General features: G+C 36.7%; 4 protein-coding genes across 4 annotated transcripts; 3 read left to right on the forward strand and 1 right to left on the reverse strand. All coding sequences in view use genetic code 12, as the record gives it.

Annotated features, from left to right (window-relative positions):
- Window positions 1-5,803: 5,803 nt before the first annotated feature.
- Window positions 5,804-7,051, forward strand: PVL30_005217 (uncharacterized protein; the record flags this gene model as incomplete). Its single annotated transcript, XM_001523615.2, has 1 exon — window positions 5,804-7,051. One exon carries the CDS (start codon window positions 5,804-5,806, stop codon window positions 7,049-7,051), a length of 1,248 nt encoding a protein of 415 aa, XP_001523665.2.
- Window positions 7,052-10,522: 3,471 nt separating this feature from the next.
- PVL30_005218 (uncharacterized protein) lies at window positions 10,523-11,121 on the forward strand (the record flags this gene model as incomplete). Its single annotated transcript, XM_001523616.2, has 2 exons — window positions 10,523-10,579; window positions 10,834-11,121. 2 exons carry the CDS (start codon window positions 10,523-10,525, stop codon window positions 11,119-11,121), a joined length of 345 nt encoding a protein of 114 aa, XP_001523666.2.
- A 437-nt stretch (window positions 11,122-11,558) lies between these two features.
- GIR2 lies at window positions 11,559-12,311 on the reverse strand (the record flags this gene model as incomplete). The annotated part of the gene is made up of 1 exon (XM_001523617.2): window positions 11,559-12,311. The coding sequence occupies one exon, from the start codon at window positions 12,309-12,311 to the stop codon at window positions 11,559-11,561; it is 753 nt and encodes a 250-aa protein (XP_001523667.2).
- A 2,342-nt stretch (window positions 12,312-14,653) lies between these two features.
- Window positions 14,654-16,414, forward strand: PVL30_005220 (uncharacterized protein; the record flags this gene model as incomplete). Its single annotated transcript, XM_061119668.1, has 1 exon — window positions 14,654-16,414. One exon carries the CDS (start codon window positions 14,654-14,656, stop codon window positions 16,412-16,414), a length of 1,761 nt encoding a protein of 586 aa, XP_060975651.1.
- Between the last annotated feature and the right edge of the window lie 5,281 nt (window positions 16,415-21,695).

Consider the following 21,695-nt stretch of genomic DNA (forward strand, 5'->3'; position numbering starts at 1 on the left):
CAGTTTATATTATTTTATCTTCATTAAATGTTACGATGAAAATTATTATGTTTTTTACTTTAAAATTGTAATGTTCAGTTTGCAGCAATTGTAGGATAATCCGTGATAAACACTCAGACAAAGGGATAAATTTTGACGTCAGAGTGACGTATTCTAGAAGAAACTAAAAAACGTAAAAAAAAAATAAATTAGAACACGACAAAATAAGAGAAGAAAAAAGGACCCCACCACCCCCCTTCCACTTCTTTTCTCTTTCCATTTTTCCTTTGTTTGAAAAAGATGGAAATTGCATTGCAGCAATCAAGAGCAGATCAAAGACAGGATGATATTAATTGCTGTTGACGCAACAAAGAATAACTTAAGCAAATGTAAAGATTTTAGATACCATTTGAAGCATAGAAAGTAGGCATAGCTGCAATAACTTTGCCACAAACTTACATCATAATCAGAGTTAAGAAGCAGCTAGTACGTTTGAAGCTGGAAAATGGTGAATGTAGAAAGAAGAGATTAATCAGTCTCTGTCAATCTTCTCAATATATCCATTACAGGCTCCTTTCTTTTTGTCCCTTTCCCTTCTTCTAGGTTCCTTTTTCTTTGCCATTTTTTCCCTCTCTTTTTTGATCTTGGTAGGACTAGAATGGCCGGAACTGAATGCAGCTTTACCAAAAACTTGATGATTGTCCAGAATTGTTGATAAGGAAGGTGGCTTTTATTTCAAGTCAAATCAAATAAGAGAAAAGCAAAAACAAAAAAAAAAATAAAGTAAATCACCAGAAATAACAAACGGACTTGAGCAAGTATGAAGTTTGCTCTTCCATTAATTACGGTATTGGTAGGATGTGTCATGGTGTGTTCTGCCGTGTAATGCACGTGCAATGTACTGTTTTTTTTTTGTACAAGTGCAAGTACAAGTACAAGTACAAGTGCAAGTACAAGTACAAGATTGAAGGAAAGATGTGGTGTATTTTATTTTCTATTTTATTTTTTTAAAATCATTTTCTGAAGTATTTTCTGATTTTTGCGTTTCTTTTCATTGTTGTTTGCTTAGATTCTTTCCAAATGTTTTATCAATGTAGAAGGAATATTGAGAGTGTGAAGAAGAAGTTTGTTGATACGCAAAGTGTATCGTAATATGACATCATAACGTTTTGTTAAGTCAACGTATTGATACTCTATATTTTTCTATTGTTTAGTTTTTTTCTTATATCATGGCTGTGTTTGTATTATTGCTTGCAAAGATACTTCTCGACTTTTCGTCCTCTTCTTCTTCTTCTTCTTACGCTTGGTTTGTTGAGGGAAGCAAGACAGATTTTTGTGTGTGTGGAATCTTTCTGTTTATTGAAAAATGATGTCACTGTGGAGACCAGCTCAAGGAGAAGCCCCAAAATTGTGAAGAAGAGAATTGATTGCTGTTAATGGTTATAGTAGGTTATGTAATTATCATGGCTTAAAAAACCTTTCAAAAAGGAAAATAGAAAAAAGTGATACACAGACATAAAGAGAGATGGAGATACAGATATACACCACAATAGTATAGCCGTTGGTTTTGATGTTTTTATGATTCTATGATAATTTTATTTTATCATTTTGGAGGTTTGAATGAGGTTCTAGAACCTTTTGATATTTCCGTATTGTAATGTTACACAATACCAAATTTGGATAGAAGAGGAAGAAGAAGAAGAAGAAGAAGAAGAAGAAGAAGAAGAAGAAGAAGAAGAAGAAGAAGGAAAGAATTTTCTTCGATTTTTTTTTATTTACGAAGCAGCTGCCAAAAGAACATTTCAAAGAAATAGGAGGTGGGAATAGGGATGAGTGAAGAGAAAAGAGGATAACAAGGGAAGGTAAATGTAGGAGCATGGAGAGAGGTCAAAAAAAAGAGGAAACAAATCAAACGAATCCAAAGTTGAAGAGTTCTGTTTCTACCCGGCTCTTACGAAAAGAAACCGGTCTCTCTCTCTCTCTCTCTCTCTCTCTTAATTTTCAGTTTTCTTTTTCTCTTGGCTTTTGACTTTTATCCGTATCATCAATTTTGGCCCTATAAACATATGTTTAAGTCTTGGAAATCATGGGACGGCAGAAGATTTGATTTTTAGACCGTAGTAGAAGGTTAGGTTCATCAAACGTGGTTGAGGTAATTAATTAATATACATATATATATATTTGAGAGATGAATGAAAAGTATGCTTTATTTTTTTTTTTTGGTCGAGCACGGCTAATGGTTTGGTTCATATGATTAACTTTGTATTGCAATACCGGTTATTCAAAACTTCGGGACATGTCTTTCTTTTAATTATTTAATCCTTTAATTATTTAATTTTTTTCTTATTTTTTTATTTATTTTATTGGGAAACAATTTGACAGAATGGCGGATCTTTTTTTCCGAGCAAATTTATAGCATGTACCAATACAGGAAAAATAATAATAAGTAAATAAATATAGTAAGAAAGAGGGAAGATGAAGTGAAAATTAGATTATATTTTGTTAGTTGATCCTTTCATTAGGCTGAGTATTGGTGTTTATGAAAGAGAGGAAAGCTAAAGTAAAGTAAAGTAAAGTAATGTAAAGTACTATTGCCTATACTTCCAAGACAAAGATGTTGTTGATGATTTATCCTTTCCTTTCCACTCTGTTTTTTGGGTATTAGATGTAACATCGGTTGGAAATGGTGTACTATTCTATACTCAAAATTTTCTTTTTCTCTCCTTTTCAAGTTAATCAAGATTTTTCTAGGCCACCACCATACGGTGGGTGAGGTTTTTATTTTTGAAAAAAAAAATTAATTTGGCTCATTCGGGGGGAGAAATCCAAATGAGAGAAATAAAAGGTAATGTTTCTGTTCAGTTTTGTATCGTCTTTCTTTCTTTCTTTCTTTCTTATTTTTCTTTTTTTTGTTAATTAGAACCGATGAAGAGACAAAAATAAAAGACGAGTGGCGGAATAGGAGGAGATGAGAAATTGATAATAGTGTCGAACAAGCAAAGAATATGATTGTAGATTGGTTGGTTGGGGGAAGGTTAGGGCACCAAACCGGTTATTGAATGTAGTTTAAATTGGGAGAAATAACGCGTCGTCATAAAATCTCTCTACGTTCTTTGCGCTCTTTGCGCTCTTTGCGTTCCTTCTTCTTCTTCTTTTAATTTCTCTTAAAATTAATTATCTATCTATCTATCTGGTTTGTAGAAAAGAGACCATCAGCCCATAATCTACGTGGTTAGGAGAGGTATGACTTCAAGTGGTGGTGTTCGTAGCAGATATAGTGGTCATTACGGAGAGGGAAGTGGGAAGGAGGGGGAAGGAGCAGAAACAGTGCAAAGACCAAAAGCGGTTCAAGTGTGACAAGCTGAGGTCCAGAATGAGTATTTGTAATCTATAGTTTATTTAGTTACTCCCAGTTGGTGGTTTGTATTAAAATTAGTCAATGATGGTTTATATGAGGGACTTTTAATGCACTATATGTATATCTAATTTTATTCCTTACTATCTCTCTCTCTCTCTCTCTCTCTCTCATTACTTCAACCAATAACACGGGTCGCAGAAGCAGCAGCAGCAGCAGTAGGAAAGAGTGGGTCTAAATGGGAAGTTTAAAAATGTTCAACAGGTTTCTCGGATGTAATTTGTCATCATCATTATCCTACTTCTCTTACACCCACTCCCACTATGAGTGAAAAAAAAACAGGAAAAAAAAAAGAATAGTTAATTAAAAAAACTTTACAATCAAACAATCAATTCTTTATTACTCAATATCTTCACAGTCGTTCTATCCGAGCCATATCATGATTAATAAAATATAGGACAATTTTTTTTTATTTTTTTATTTTATATTTTTTCTATAGCGTTCCGGATTTTTCTTTCCGCAAATTCATTTAAATCCGCACTATTACGGTAAATGAAGATAAATATAAATATGACATTTTGATATACGCATTTACCAGTATTGTTAGTAAAAGAGCTGCTTCGATTTACTAATTGTGGTGTTAAAGATTGAAAAGTCGTTTATACTATATAGATCAAAAATGGGTATCTCTCTTCCTCCTATTTTTTTTGTTTTCTATCTTTTTTAACTGTAATAGTTATAAGCGATGGGAACTTTAGAGTCACGGTTAATCAAATAATTAAAATATATAAAACAGGATAAAAGAGATGTATCTCTACAAAACTAGAACTCTGTTTAAACTTTCTACTTCAATCCTCTGTCTCTTCGGATATTAAGGAACAAATGAAACAGGTTAAAAGTGGAAAAAGAAAGAAAGAAGGTAAAAATATTCATCAAAGAGGTTACGGCCATCGGAGAAATGTCTGAATGTCTGAATGTCGAAAAAATAAATAAAATAAATAAAATTAAATTAAATAAATTAAATAAAATTAAATAAAAAAAAAATTAAAAAAGCGCGCAGAGTGCATTACCCGAGACCGAAGTTTTGTGAGATTTCAAATGGAATGGAACAACTAAAGAGAAGAGAAGAGCAAAATATTACGGAACGGGCCCACAAGCACATTGATAAAAAGGACATATCAAATTGATTCTACATTAATTTGTAGTATCTTTTTTTATATCTTATTTTGAGTCAGGATAGTTCACAGTAGGACAATAATTTTCTCAGTACTTTCTTCAGTCCTTTACTTTGCGTTGCATTTCGACAAGTAGTAATTTCCGAAGTTTTTCTCTTTCCTTTTCTTTTCTTTCCTTTACTTTACTTAGTTTTCATTATCTATTGGGAGTTTGCTATATGGTAAACGAATGTTCTTTTTTTCATTTATTCTTTTTTTTTTTTTTGGTTTCAACAAGAGCTAGCTAGACTCCATGGCTGACGTCAGTGTGGACCCAAGCAAGACTGCGAAATAAAAGAAGAAGAGAGAAGAAAAAAAAATTTCTTTTCTTTTCTTTTGTCTCTCTTTCTCTCTCTCTGTTTCTTCTATTCACATATACTAAATTCTGTATCAATCATTATTAATTTCTCATTCATTTTTAATATTTATTTTGATTAGTTGCTTGTAGAGATTCAATAATTAGTCTAGACTCGTGGATTAAATAAATAAAAAAGAAAGAAAGAAAAGAAAAAAATAAAAAAGCAATCTCTACTAGCGAAGTGTCCGTTTAGTTTTGCAGTTTCTTTTAGTTCTTGCTTCTTGCTTCTTGTCTTGCTTCTTCTTGCTTCTTCTTCTCTTGGTGTGTGTCTGTGTCTGTGTCTGTGTCTCTCCTATTCCGCGCAATTTAAGAAAATAAATAAAATAAAAAAATAAAAAAATAAAAAAATAAAAAAAATAAAATCCATCGGCTATTAAAAAACAAAAAAATTAATTACTCAGCTGCTGCTGCTGCTGCTGCTGCTGCTTAACTATATGCGTCATACCCACTATTCTGCTTTTCCCTTCATCTATTGTACCTTTTTGATATACCCATGTATATATAAGGCACACAAGAGAACCCACTTGTCCACATTTTTTTGTTGATCTCTTTGAAAATGCTATTTTGAAATATTACAAACTCAACCACAGCTTAACAGTTCTACAGTTCTACAGTTCTACAGTTCTACAGCTATAAAGTTATAAAGTTCTACGGCTTGCAGCTATTCTACTTTTAATATCTTCATTTTTTTGCTCTTACCATACTATTCCGTTTCCTTTGACATTATACACTTCCTCTTTATACCAAAGGATCTGACGAAACTAATTTTAGCTTTCCCCTAATCAGATCTTCCCCACCAACACAAGCAACTACGATTTCACTTTAACCAAGACCCGCTTGTTATTCTTGCGCAAGTACCCAACACCATAACTCCCAATTCTGGCAAACATCCCCAAAATGTCCATGTCATTTGCCCAAACATATATCTTGGCCAGTAAAGTGAGGTCCAAGCTCACCAAGGAAGCCTCTTCACCAAAATCAAGTTTGCGCAATTTGGTGACACAAGCAAATATGTTGGATAATTTGATGGATTATATCAGTGAAGAAACTGAGAAGCGTACCAAAAGAAACCAAGAAGAAGAAAAACAAAGAAGAGAGGTTGTATTCAACATTCCAGTGACCAATAACCACAAGCCAAGAAGAAGCAGTGGCTTAGCCTCCAACACTCGTAATACCATTAATGGTACTACCACAAGCACTAGCGCCGCCACATCTGAACCATTATACAAGACATCTATCACTGAATACGAAATAGATTCAGACTCAGACTCTGACTCAGATTCTGATGAAGACAGTGATAGTGATTATGACTCAGACGACGATGTAGATGATGTTTATGACGATGCTATTTACGATGACAATGTTGCTGAGATTCACCAACTCAGCGACGTCATTTTCGATACACCACAAAGCTCAAAGAACAATTATACCCACATTCCACAGATCGTTGACCATCAAACATTTAACACGTCCCATACAATGGTTGATGATGAAGATACCGAGAGCGAAAGTGACTCACTGGTGTACTCTTCTGGAGACGACTCTGACGATTATTATATCTACTCTGATCCTGAAGAAGAGATAGAAGAACAGAAACAGAAACAGGAACAGGAACATGAACAAGAGCAAAATAGAGTGCCCAGAACATTGGTGACATCTCCCTCATACAAACAATTACCAACCTTGGATTTGTCATTGAACTCCATTGAAGAAGAAGAGGAAGAGGAAGAGGAAGAAGACATGGATCTGGATAATTATTCCACAGAAGATGAGTGCCAAACGCTTATTGTTGGTGATGAAGATCGAAGAATGGAGATGGAGATGGAGATGGAAAATGAGATTGGTCATGTACCGGAGTTATCAAGAACGCATCTGTTAACTGACGACGAAGCAGATCACTTAGTACAACATCACCATCAAATCATTTCACCTTTTGAAGAAGAAGAAGAAGAAAAAGAAGTGAAAACACTATTACATAATGGAAAGACCATGCAGCAGCATCAACAACATAAGCAATACCAACAGGAGTACCACAGCCATCACAACAGTCACAACAACCATATTCAAGACAATAAAGTGGGTGTGCAAATACAAGTTCCTGGTTTATTCAAACATGATAATATCACCATTGAACAGATTTGTTGAGTTTGGCCGATTTCAACTTTTAAGTTCTTTGCAAACTTGCTTATGAGACCAATGATGATTCCTTATTTTTTTTTTCTTTTTGCCTTTTTGCCTTTTTGCCTTTTTGTTTTACTTTGATTTTCACGAATGACTGAGCTTATGATTTCCCTATTTATTTCAATTCTTTTGATGATAATGATTTACTTCATCACTACAACAACCTTGCTTATAGATTACATACAGATATACATATATTCATATACAAAGAGCATTGTTATTGAGGGTTTTTTTTTTTTTTGTCAAAGATGCCAATCCTCAAAAACTTTGTGTGTTCTTTAATATGTATATTTTTTTGATAGAATGACAATTACAATTTTCCTTTCAATAGTACCTATTTTCTCCCAGAAAAAGATAAATATGTGGATCTAACATTGTAGTTTTTGTTATCAAGTTCAACCTTTACTTTTCCCTTTTCTCTCTTCAGTTTTCTCTTTTTTTTTTGACTTTAATTCCCCATTTTCCTATTGTCTTGTTGCAGCTGATGCAACAGCAATGACTCATTTGGTAGTGTTTGGCATAGTAAAGATAAAGAGCAAAAGAACAAAAACACATCGTACGAGTTTTTGCATCATTTAACAAACGTTGGAAAGATTTAATAAAAAAAAATAAAGGAAAAAGAAACACTGATAACCATATTCCCAGTAAGCGAGAAGTTGGCGGGTGGATGGAAAGGGAAGAGGAGGGGGGGGGAAGAAAGAGAGAAGGAAACAGGGTGTAACTTGAATATACAGAAAGAAAATAGCAAGGTCAAGTGTAGACAATGGAAGGGGAAAGAATTGAAAATGGAAAAAATTGAATGTAAAAACAAAAGAAAAAAAGAAAAGATTATTGCAAATCGGGTATTCAACAAAAATAATACCTAGCGCATTTACTTGACCCTAAAAGTTATCTGGTTCAATTTTCTTTTTCCTTTCACTTTTTTCACTTTTTTTTTGATTTCCCCTTTTTTCTTTATTTTCATTTTATTTTCTTTATTTTATTTTAATTTATTTTAATTTTTAAGTTTTTCGTTTTACGTCATGCGAAATATTAATTCTTTTTTCTTTTTTATTTCTTTTTTCTGTTTGGACGGACCCGAGATTTGGCCAAAAAAGAACTAAGAAAAAAAATATTTAAAATGATCTGGACGGAGATATGGGGTTAGCGGAGTTAAGGAACAGTTGATTATTTTTAATACGGCCGTAAGTTTTGTATTTTTGCTTCTCTTTCCTCATTTGTCCTTCCTTACACACTTACTTTTATTTTGGCAAATATATAAACAGTAACTAGTAAAGATCCAAGAAGTAAAGAAAATATTGTTAAAGAGAGAGAGAGAGAGATCTATAATACATCAACACATTGTAAGGGTTAAGAAGATTATAATATTCCTTTAAATAAGCAGACTAAAAAACCAAGAATAGCAAAATAGAGATTACATTACTGAGTCTTGCAGTACCAACAGAAATAGAGTCTACCAGTTCTTTTGAATCCATAAACCACACTAACGTTGTAACAAATGTTACAAAGTAGGAAAAAAACAAAAAACAAAAATAATCCATTTCCCAATTATCCCCATAAAACGATTTCCTTAATACTTTGGATTTCAAATTTAAATTTGGCTTGTCTTTCTTTCTTTCCTTTTTTCTCTCTTTAGCCCTATTTTCTTTTTTGGTATATCAAAACACTTTTGAAACTGGAGCAACCGGTAATAAAATTCAGCATACTAAAAACTCTTTTAACCACTTGATATAGGTCATCTCAATAATAAATATGAATCATCTGATAAAGTAAAACATATTGCATTGGAAATCATTTAAAATTGTGGGGTATTCTCTGGCTATAAAAACAAAACCATCTTTACGGAGGGGAAAGGCGAAAGGGAGAGAGAAAAAAAGTTTGTGCATCACGGTACCTAGGAAAGAAGTTTTCAAATAACAAAGAATGGAATAACAGATTGAGTAATTATACTTTAATTATACTTTTTTCATGTACGAAATGGAAATGACCTATATAATATGATCTCCTGAAGAAGTAAAAAAAGAGAATAAAACCAAAAAAGAAAAAAAGAAAGAAAGAAAAAAAGAAAAAAAGAAAAACCTGTCATGACATGCGTTATGAATCTAATATATCTAACGTAAGTTATTATAGTTGTGTACTTGAAGTTTGTGTTTGCAATGTCTTCCCAATAGGCAATATATTATCAAGATGGATAATTGAGTGCAATGAGTGAAAAATTACTACAAAATGTTGGGTTAAATGTAACTAGCATGTCATTATCCTATTTTCATTTATTTAGTATGTTCTTTTAATTTATTTAGGTTATTTTGCTTTTCTATATTTTTTTTCACCTTCATTTGACATTGACCCCACATATCGGTTATAAAATGAAATAGAATATAATTTTGTATGTACAGAATAATACAAAAAAGTAAAATGTATATTCGGTGATCTTTCTTCGTAATTTTCAATTTGCGCTGTTTTTATTTTTATTTATTTTTTTATTTTTATTTTTTTATTTTTATTTATTCATTTTTATTTATTAAAAAAAAACAACAGTTAGATGATCAAAAATTATACCGATCGGTAACAAGTATTCATTTTATTGTCGCCGAAAGAAGAAAGTTATCTAACGCGTCTTTAACGAATATATTTATCAAAAAGTAAAATTAAGTACAGATAAATATTTATGGAGCAATACCTTTTGGAATGGCAGTTATATAAGGTAAGTTTGCAAAAAAAAACGTATTACTGACTTTACACCAAACTCTTTGTTCTTTATTCTTTTCTTTCTTTTTCCTCCTTTTTCTTTTTTATGTCAAATTTATATGCAAGGTATTTGGCTAGGTTTTATCTGATCCTTTGTTTGAACATCACATTTTCTATAATCCTTTAGTACTTATTCGTGCTGCTTCAATTGCAAAACGACTGGAAACACCCTTTCTTTTCCCCCTACTCCAACACCTTTTAAACTGAATAACTAGAAAAATACACTTGCAAAAGAAAAGAAACTAAAAAATAGATCTTAGTTATTCTGTTAACCTCGTTATAAAGTGGCCTTTGTCAGTATTTGTGTTTCCCAACTTTTTACATGCCACCTTTATATTATCTTGTTCTCAATTTTGTTTGCAAAAGCTGACCACGCACGTGACGATTTGAGATACCTATCATAGATGTTCTTCCCTTACCTTTTTTTCTTTACCGCCCCTTTCACCTTCTCATTCCCCACACAAACAAACACCAAAAAAAAAGAGACTGAAACCAAAAATAGACAAAGCGGAAATTACCTTTTACCCTTTGTTTACTAAATGTGGATGGAAAGTGAACTCAATCTGTTTCATTCAATATATATCTCTAGATTTTGGTTTTTTCAAAATTTTTTTTTCTTTTTTCATACATATATTGGATTATCCCATTTACTAGATTTGCCACTAAGTTCAAATACAACACATTACAATGAAATATCTAGATACAATAGTGCTACAGAATAAAGGCGCAGTTGCTCGAGATCATGTACGTATTACTTTGTCTTTTCTTTTCTTTTCTTTTCTCTCTTTCTTTCTTTTCTTTTCTTTTCTTTGTCTTTTCATTTTTTTCTTTTCCTTTTTCAATCTTTGTTCATTAAAACTGAGGAAAAACATAACTAACCTTATATTTGCCATAATAAGCTTGCCAATGAACGGACTCTACTAGCCTGGGTACGAACCTCACTTACGTTTCTCACTTTGGGGATAGGTTTCATGCAGTTTTTCAGATTGGAACAAAAGTCACAATGCACGGAGATATCAATGCAAATACCTCCATCATCGCCCTCGTCATTATTTGATCATGATGTCACAAGTACCATACTACAACTATGTCGGCCAATTGGAATTATGTGCATTCTTATGGGGTTGTTGACTGGCGGGTTTGGTGTGGTGCGGTTTTTTTCTGTGCAACATATGTTGACCAAAGACCAGTTCCCCGTGACTAGGGTAACAGTTGTGGTGTTGATGGTTATCAATTTGAGTATATTGATCTTATTATTAGTGTTGTGCTTCAAGGTAAGTTTATAAATGAAGTTGAAAAGTTGAAAAATTGACAAATAGACAAATAGACAAACAGACAAATAGACAAACAGACAAATAGACAAATAGACAAATAGACAAAGAACACCCCCAAAAAAGAATAGAACAAAAGATTGGTGTCAAATATCACGACATACTTGCTTTTGACCACCAAGTACAAAATAGGCTCTTTACTCAAATCAGTCTCCTTAATACACCTCCCTTTTTCTGTCTCTCAAAAAGTAATTTGGATCAAGAGAATTAGTATTTTGCAAAAAAAAAGAAAAAAGGATCAAGTTGAAACTCTGATAGGGTGGATAAATCTCTACACTCACTGGAAAAGAATAAAGACAAAAAAGAATATTTATTCTATAATAAATATATATTTACATATGTTTGTCTATATGAAATATATTGTATTGCTTTTTTTTTCTTCTTCTAATGAATTATACAGTCACTTTGCTCACGCCTTCAGCCAATTTGTCCTGGTCATCGCCATTAGTTTCAGTATCCCCTTCATCTTCTTTAGCCAAACCTTTCTCAAAAATCTCCTTTCCAGTCATTCTACCATTGTGCATCTCCTGTTTTCTCAATTCATCTTTCTTGTCAACTTGCATTTCCGCTCTAAACTTGTTTCTCCACTCGAGCCAATTCTCGGGAGTCACTTTTGTACCCTGGAATTTCTGTTGCTCTACCTTCTCTCTTTCGTTTCGCCTCTTTTCAAACTCCTTCTCGGCAGCATCTAGTTTACTTTCAAAAAGCTTTTCTGCTTCTTCCTTCAATACTGTGGCTAATGTGAATATCGATGGCATACCAAGCATAAGTTCAGCTTCTTCGTTAAGTTTACTCAAGAGCTTCGACAAGTCGTCGCGCTCAAACTCGATTGTCTCGGCCATGTGCAAGGCCAATTTAGTAGCTTTGCGTTCTTCGTCATCTTCATCATCGTCTTCGTCGGAATTTTGTCCATCATCCTCGTCATCTTCTTGCTCTACTATTTCCACTCGAAGGTCGGGTATGACTTCTGGGTAGCTGGCTGGGTACTTTACAACTAAAATTAATCCGTGCCGCCTTTCACTAGGCACATCTAGGTTTAACTGTATTTGAAATTGTGTTTGCGAATCATTAAGAAACTCAAGCTCATCGGGGTAAATGGATTGTAAGATCTCAATCTCTTGTGCTTGTTCTTCTGCTGGATCCATCTTGAAGCAAATAAAAAAGAAAGACAAGACAGAATCAAAAAAAAAAGAGTGTAATATGAATATACTTATACTCTAGTAGAAGTTTGTGACGTTTGTACTTGATGCAAGCTTTGAATCTAAAGCTACAAAAATTAACAGTGTTGATAAAGCAAGGTATATATATATACATATATATATATATACTTTTTTTTTCCAAATCCGCGAGAGTGAGAGTAGGAGAGCGTGCAAAGAGCGAAAGCCTCACTCTGTAACTTATTCGTGAGGAATTTGCTACCATGTGTTTTCATCACCGACTGAATTGCAAAAAAAAAAAAGAGAAGGACGAAAACAATTGAAAATAAAATAGTGGGAAACCTCAGTAGTAAATGTATTGAATTAGCAAATAGCACTGAATAGCTCCAATTGGCATTCCCTATAGTAGAGATTCATTCTTCTTCCTTTATAACGTAGAAAAGTGGTGTGTTTGGATCTAACTTTATATTTTTGTTTTTCCTTACCGTTTGTTTCCAAAAGGTCTATGGCGTACAAAACAAAAGGAGAAGGAGAAAAAAGAGAGAGACAAAGTAAAAAATAAAAAAAAAGAGGACAACTGTCACAGTGCGACACACATTGGACGCTCTGTGCCCTCGTTTCCGCTAAGTGAATATTTGGAGAATATTGCACGACATAGGAAACTTGAAACTTCAAACAAGATGAGTTTATATAAATAGGAACGAGAAGTGGTAAAATTAACTTATCACTATTATATAGAAATATCGGTAAAATATAGATTTTATACGGTCAACTACATTGAACACAAATCACTAGGTGAACGTGCAGAGTGTATACTCTCACGATTCTCCTTACTAGTGACTTTGTATGAGACAATTTACTCTCTTAACTTATGAGCATTGAGACCTTTATAGGTGCGATCATTGACAATTACACTTAGTTGGAATATAGCCTATCAAGTCACGAACTCAAACCGCTGGTATCGGTGAGCTACCAGCTCAAACCGATGCTCAGCAGTCGTACACTTGTTACTTGTGACAGTGCTATGCGACAGAATGGCGACCAGAGTGAGGAACTCAAATCCTTGCAAATCATGTTGTTTGAATGATTTGATATGGTTACCTAATATTTCAAGTAATTGATACATTGGTTGAGGCTACTGTTAAGCAGTATTGTCGACCAGGATATTGAATGATCATGACATTTCAATACCTTGGCATTTCAACATTTGGTCAATATCATTTATGAGAAGGACCTGTGGAAGAGTAAATCTCCTATCCACGAATTAATAGCTTCACTATTGTGAACTACAGTTTAAAGGAGGAGCTACTCCTCATTGGAGAACTATGCGAGTTTAGTCCAATGGAACATAATGCATCGTAGTCATCGGGACGTATCCGAGACTACACCAGAAAATATCAAATAGCGTATACTGTCAACACTTTATGATGGAATATTCACCCATCAGTTGACAAAGGGCGAAGGTTGTAGACGTTAGACAGAGTGCAACTATAGACCGAATAGAGTCGTGTCTGCTGACTTGGCTATAGTTTGAAGGCTGTACGTGTGATAGGCATGGCGTTGAAACGAGTACCGAAGATTGCACGGGTATAGGTGGCTACCCTCAATTGGTGCAAAGATCGAGGAAAGTATTTTTAGGATAATGACCACATCCCTAATTTGGGTTTATATCATTTTTTTAAAAAAGACTTATTACATTCTAGAAGGTAAATAAGCACCGTTAAAGCAGCGTTTAAGAAATCATCATTACTGTCTACGGACTCATCTGAGTATGATGGTAGCAGACTAAACAAACTACACGGGTTATCGGTGAGGTAGAATTACACCAGATAAAAACGGCGGAGATGGTAACTACCGAGGGAAAGACTAAATTGCATCTCGCAAGAAAGACTATATAGCATCTTGAGAGAAAGACAGAATTGCATCCCGAAAGAAGCAACCAATTATTATTATGAAACTACAGTGTTTCAATAGGTCGTTCAATCATCACTTTATTAGAGATACTGACTTAGCGCCTGCTATATAGGAGGAGTCAAATCCGAGGCACTCATTTATTGTCGACAAAATTTTTAAGATGAGGCCAGGATACACGACTATGCGCTGGTGAAAAATTTTCACCCTACTCAACAAAAATTGTTGTCCACGACCTCTTACTCGCGTGACGAGAACTATAAGTATTCCCGAGATTGATTGAACGAAACCCTTGATAATTTGGAACAAAGGGTTTATCTACCATAAAAACATTTCACCAAAAAGTTTAACACCAAGTATATCACATATTACATTCAAGCAAAATATTATTCCAAAAACTTGAAAAACTTCTACTACAAATGTCATCTTCAACAAAAGATTCTAAGACCTCTAATCCTACTCCAAGGAGTATCAACCCTGGTCCAAGTAAACCAGACCTTGCTGGTGTCGACTCATCTTCAATTTCCGGGCAGTCTATTTCTACCTCGGGAAGAGCCGATATGAGCGAAGGTGAAGATGAATCTCCTGGTTTGAAAAGGACAGAAGCTCCTCAAATAAATCAGGTTGAGATTAACGAGATCTTAGACTTGAAATCTGAGATGATGATGATGCAAGAGCAGATGAAACAAATGACTGCTATGTTTAAAGCCGCTATGATTCAAACAGTCCCGCAACTTAGCACTCCTGTACCAGCTAGGAACGATGAGGCTAACAAGGCCCAGATTTCGGATGATAACAACAGCATAACCCTGCCAACTGACGTGCAAATGAAAGTTCATCCGGAAGAACACACATTTTCACCAGGACGTAACTTCCCTACCTCGAGGCCACACTCACTCGCTTCACCCTTGACTCACCAATCCCGTCAAAGTGGTACTCCTAGTGCTTATGGATCTGATAGATCTGTTGCATCTTACGATGGTATCCTTTACCATGGAGAAGTAGTCCATAGCGGATTCTGGGTTGAAGGCCATGAAGAAGCTTGTCAAATCATAAACGAGGCAAGACAGAGGTACCCTCATGGGGAAGACGTCAGGGTAATTCCATACATTCGAGTCCCAGACATAGCTGTCGAAAAGGCATTCATGGCGTACTACGACAAACTCCTTGCCAAACAAGGGAGAACTCAAAATGACAATATGGCACTCGGTCAGTATGACATTGCAAAACGTGTCCCTTTGAAGTTCTCCGATGAGGAAGGTTTCATGTTCTGGTTAAAGTCGGTTTTGTGGCACAAACACACCTACGGTGTTCCTGATAAGCTCATCATTAATGAGTTAAGGAACGGAGCTAATTTGACGAAGTCAGAGTCGTTGAAGGACATGATTGAGATGTCATGTAAGAGTGAGGGCCCCTTTGAACAACCGGTGGTTGATTACTTACCTATCTTGGGCAATGGGGGCACTCCTCCAGAAACGAACCAAGTTACTGATGTTATGACTGCTATCCATGATGCTTTGAAAAAGAAACATAATCCTAGAGTGAAAATGACCATTATTGGTATTGCTGTCAAAAAGTATTTGAGGATCACCAATACATCTCACCTAGCACAGGAAACATGGATCTCAATCTTTAAGACCCTTTTCGAAAGGATGGGTAGTGTCATGGATCAAATAATCATGTATATGACCCCGGAAGTTAAAATCGAAAAGCCGGGAAGGACTGGACCAATAGTCACGTTTGAAGATGCGTCGATCATAAAGATTGGCCTTGGACTCCTCAAGAATAAACCTAACGATAAAATCATTCAAGGTGTCAAATCATACGATTTGACATTTGAGAGGATCTGGGATGCTGTTAATGCAACATTTCAAACGAGGATGCATCTTATCTCAGATGACGAAGAAAAAGATGCCGGTACTACACTGGTGTCTAAAGGTGACAAATCACAAAAGACTACTAAATGTAATTTTTGTGGAAAGTACAGACACACTGTTGATAGTTGCCACTTATTGGTGACTGCTTTGGATGAAAAGTTGGTAAAGAAAGTCGATGGGAAGTATTACTTAGCAAACGGTGAACCGTTGGTCATGGATTTCTATAAGTGTCCCCTTTTAAAACACCTGAGCTTGAAATCTCTAAGTTCTAATGCGAGGCATCGCACGCCCCCAACAAAGTAAGTCCAAGGCAGCACAAGTTATGGAGGTAGAGGTTATTCCTAAGAGTACAGTCACTAGTAACTCTAGAGAAAATACCCACCACGAACGATTACCGACAGAAGTGATGCAATCTAATTCTCATATAATGTCTGATTCAATAGATGAAGCGATTAAACCCGGACCCATCATGATTGATGACGTCCCGGTTTACTTGGTGCACGCAGCCAATGCTCAATCTGCTAAGAAGGTAGTGAAGGATTGGACTGCGAAGAAAGCCCATCTCCCTAGCTCGCGAAAAGATGCTCACAATAAGTTGAAGGCTGATAAGGTGAAACAGCAACTCAATGCAGCAGTTAGACAACGGCAGGAGATGGAGAGAGTGGAGCGTGAAAGCGCACCTAGCCCTGTAACAGAGCAATCTATGCAGGAGTCCCGACGGGAATTAGACACTGAGTCCCCGCCGATCGGAGAGCAGTCTCCACCCTATGACTCACATTTACCATTCCTGGAACTCCAGTTTCCAGATGAAAACATAGACGTAGACCCAGACTACGAGTATGAAGAACCTAGCTCGGCTGGTATTCGGTTCGAACCCTCCGCACTGACAATGGATAGGGAATTAGAAAACCTAGCCATGGAGGACACCGTAGATCCTGATGAAGAGTTAAAGTTATTCCTATCCGAAGGAAAAGGAATTGAACAGACTTCTACGCCACCGGAGAATGGAAACATGATGAGTCACCCTCAAGAAGAAGTGCCTAAGGTGAAATCTGACGTTGTTGTTAATGAACCACTTAATGAGGAACAGGCAAATGCTACCGCTGATGATGGAGTTGACTCCCCAGTGGCTGACGATTCAATTAAACTCTTTAGTGTCGAAGACATCTTGAGAGAGAATCAGCTAGATGAGCTTGCCAAATTAAGTGCAACGTCCGACCAACCACACCACCTTGCTGACGATTCCACTGATCCACAGCGGAAAAGTCAGCGCCGAGTACGTACTAGTAAATTGACCATACTAGACAAACAGGCTGCATTCAAAGATGCCATGAAACATAACTTCTTCGTGTTTATGGATCTTTCGAAGTATTTGGGAATGCACGATGATGCTCGAGCCATGATGAGAGAAAGTACTAAAGCTATGTTGGTTGACAGAGATGTTTTGCAGAAAGCCCTTAAGGATGGTATTGCCAAGTTCAAGAAGAAACCAGTTGTTACTGAAGTAAATCTGACGACCACTTCGACAGGCTACCACCAACCAGGGGTCACTCAAGAACTACTCTGTTTCCCCGCATCCATACATGGCCGTAGGATAGAAATGAAATACGACACCGCGGCCCAGTTGAGTTTGATCAACCCGCAAACACTAAAAGGGTTACCAATTAAGCCTTTTCCCTTGAGCCAGCCAGTATTTGTTCAAGGTGTTAATAATGACACCAAAGCAATTACTCAGGGAGTGTTTTTAGATGTTACTGTCCATTTCATCTCCTTACCTGCAATCCTCTATTTGCACGAGCAAATTCCTGTTGGTCAGGTACTACTCGGGTTGCCATTCCAAGATGCGCACAAACTCTCCATTGGGTTTACTGATGATGGTGATAAACGAGAGTTACGTTTCCGCGCGAATGGCAACATTCATAAATTCCCTATTCGTTACGATGGGGATTCTAACTACCACATCGATTCATTTCCAACTGTCCAAGTGAGTCAAACCGTCGTCATTCCTCCCCTTTCAGAGATGCTTCGACCTGCATTTACCGGGTCTAGGGCGAGCGAAGATGATATTCGGTATTTCGTGGACCAATGTGCTGAGGTGTCTGATGTCTTCTACATTAAAGGTGGAGACCCTGGCAGACTTAAGCCTGAAATACACCCTCCCGTTCGTATCAACTTGCGAGATCCGAATGTTCACTGGCGGATGAAATCGATCCCATTAGGATCTAAACGTACCGCTGCAGTAGAGATTCTCCAAGAAATGATACGACAGGGGCAATTGGTCTATAGTGATGCGACTTATCGGAACCCATGGTTTCTCATAAGTAAGAAGGATGGAAGGCATCGATTGTTGATTGACCTTCGGGAACTCAACAAAAATGTGGAGTTGGAAGGGGGTCACCCACTCTCCGTGGATGATCTCACTACAGAGATTAGTGGTTGTTGGTTTATAAGTACTATTGATGTGCAGAATGCGTATTTTCAAATACCATTGGATGCTGCTACTAGCGATGTTACCAGTTTTAACAGCCCGTTAGGTTTGTTGAAGTATGCTGTCCTTCCTCAAGGATATATCAATTCAGTAAGTGAGTTTAGTTCTATCTTACAAAAGATTTTGAGCCCAGTTGCGAAGGATGTGATGTGTTTTATTGACGACATTGCCATCGTGGGTCCCAAAGTAGATGAACTTACCGACTCACTGGTTCGAGAACACCTAGATAAGATTGTCGAAGTGTTCCGTCTTCTAACCAATGCTGGCTTGAAGATTAACCCTGCGAAGTTAAAGATCGCTGTACCTGAATGTGATTTTCTTGGATACCATATTTCACCTGCAGGGAAAACGTTAATTAGGGGTCAAGTGGATGCATTATTGAATTACCCACTCCCTAACACGGTCAAACAGCTAGAAAGTTTCCTTGGCTTGGTCAATTATTACCGACAGTTGATTGTAGGGCATGCTGAGTTGACTGCTCCCCTCTACAACTTAGTCAATCAAGCAAGGAAGGAACCCAAGCATCAGATTCATTGGGATCCTACAACTAAGCGGTTTTTCCACCAAATCATCACAGTACTAACCAACCAACCGATTCTCCAACCCCTTAATTTTAAGGACCTCATTACTGTCCACACTGATGCTTCGACAGACTCTTGGGGTGGTGTGTTGCAAAACACCAATGCGGCTGGAGAATCGAAACTAGTCCTGTGCTATTCTGGAAAGTTCCATGGTTCTGAAAAGAACTATACTATTTACGAAAAGGAACTTTTCAGTATTTATAAGACGTTTGATGCAATCCATCCACTCTTGTTTGGATTTACTGGGGTCATTCATTTGTACTGTGACAACAAAGCTCTTGTCCTTGTGATGAATAAACCACTCGATAATTCACACTTTGTAAATCGGGTTTACAAATGGTTGAACTTCATCAGGACCTTCAACTATCAGATCCATCACATTGATGGACTGAAAAACATCATTGCCGATGCTCTTAGCCGATGCCACACGTCTACTCCGCAGACTGATCATTATGAGGTCAGAGAAGCTATTGCCGAGTTTAGGGCGAAGTTGGATCCTAAAGTACTAGCAGAAGTTAATGTTGTTACCATTGAAGCTGAGCCTAATAACAGTTATAAGAAGATCCCACTTCAAGCGCTTAGAAAGTACCTTGAGGCACGTACCATTCCCGTTTCGCACAACGCACCTGCTGACGCCAGACGTTTCATCAACCGCGCACTAGAGTTCTATTTACATGATGGAATCCTTTACAAGTTAGGTCGGACCGGTTCATACACTCGACGCGTCGTTTATGAGAACAATCAGGTTGAACACATATTCAATCTTGCTCATAGAGATCGTGGTCACCCAGGAGTTGAGACTACGTTCAATCTAATAAATACTGGATTCTACATTCCGAACCTCTATCGCAGACTTGCCGACTATATCAAACGGTGTGTTTATTGTCAAAAGGACCAACCTGCAACTAGGCAGCGGGATCCATTGTACTTGAACTACCCGGCTGGTATGTTTCATACAATCGTCTGTGACTGCGTTAAGCTCCGTGACGCTACTGTTGTCGTTGCACGTGACGAATTTCTGGGATGGCCCGAAGCTCAGGTTTTACCAAAGGTTACTGCAGAGGCAGTAGCCGACTTTATTTATTCAAACTTTATTGCTCGTGTAGGAACCTTTAGTGTTTTGAAAACCGACAATGGTCGTGAATTTCACAATGAGGTCCTCCAGCAATTGCTCTCAAATTATGGCATTTCTCCATCTTATTCTGTACCGTACCATCCGCAGGGGAATGGGATGATCGAAGCGTCGCACAAACGACTTATCAGATTCATCAAACTGGTTCCAGAGAATAAGAATTTGAGCAAAGTTTTGAATGCTGCATTGTGGGTGGATCGTACTACGGTTCGTAAACGTACGGGATTCACACCACAATACTTGGTTTTTGGATTTGAAGGTAATAATCTGCTCCAATCATTGATGCAAACACCATCTGATATACAACAATACACGGAGGACGAACTATTCAAGTTCCGCGTTGGTCAGTTTTATTTCCGTAAACAACAGGAAGACTCTGCTAAGGAAACTCAACGCCGCGATCGGGATCATCAGAAGGAAGTTTTTGACAAACGTTATGACACTAATGTACCGATCAAGAAAGGAGACTTAGTCTTAGTTTACGATGCTGCTACCAACAAGATGGGCTTGAATTGGTCGGGTCCTTTCGTTGTCCGGAAGGTGCTGTCGAGGATTTACTATCTTAGTAACCTCCAAGGCATTCCCATGAAACGTCAGTATACTAGGGAGATGTTGAAACCGTTTGTTGCCGCTCCGCTTAGTACTACAAAATGATTTTCTACTTTGCAGGGGGGGAGGCCACAACGGTTATCATCAATTTGTACAGTTATTTTACCTCAAATCAATTTTTTCCGAAATGCAATGAAAATAAGGCCGTATCGCTCATTCAGACTCTGAAGGGGGGGAGGATGTCACAGTGCGACACACATTGGACGCTCTGTGCCCTCGTTTCCGCTAAGTGAATATTTGGAGAATATTGCACGACATAGGAAACTTGAAACTTCAAACAAGATGAGTTTATATAAATAGGAACGAGAAGTGGTAAAATTAACTTATCACTATTATATAGAAATATCGGTAAAATATAGATTTTATACGGTCAACTACATTGAACACAAATCACTAGGTGAACGTGCAGAGTGTATACTCTCACGATTCTCCTTACTAGTGACTTTGTATGAGACAATTTACTCTCTTAACTTATGAGCATTGAGACCTTTATAGGTGCGATCATTGACAATTACACTTAGTTGGAATATAGCCTATCAAGTCACGAACTCAAACCGCTGGTATCGGTGAGCTACCAGCTCAAACCGATGCTCAGCAGTCGTACACTTGTTACTTGTGACAGTGCTATGCGACAACAACAACAAAAGAAAAAACAAAAGAAAAAACAAAAGATAAAACTTTACACACACTCAGAGAGACATACAGAGACATATATACAGTAAATCTCAATTTACGACGCAAGATCAAAAGTCATAATAGACCATTTGCTTGATA

The sequence above is a fragment of the Lodderomyces elongisporus genome, chromosome 7 (assembly GCF_030384665.1).
Source record: "Lodderomyces elongisporus chromosome 7, complete sequence".
NCBI lineage: Eukaryota > Fungi > Ascomycota > Pichiomycetes > Serinales > Debaryomycetaceae > Lodderomyces > Lodderomyces elongisporus.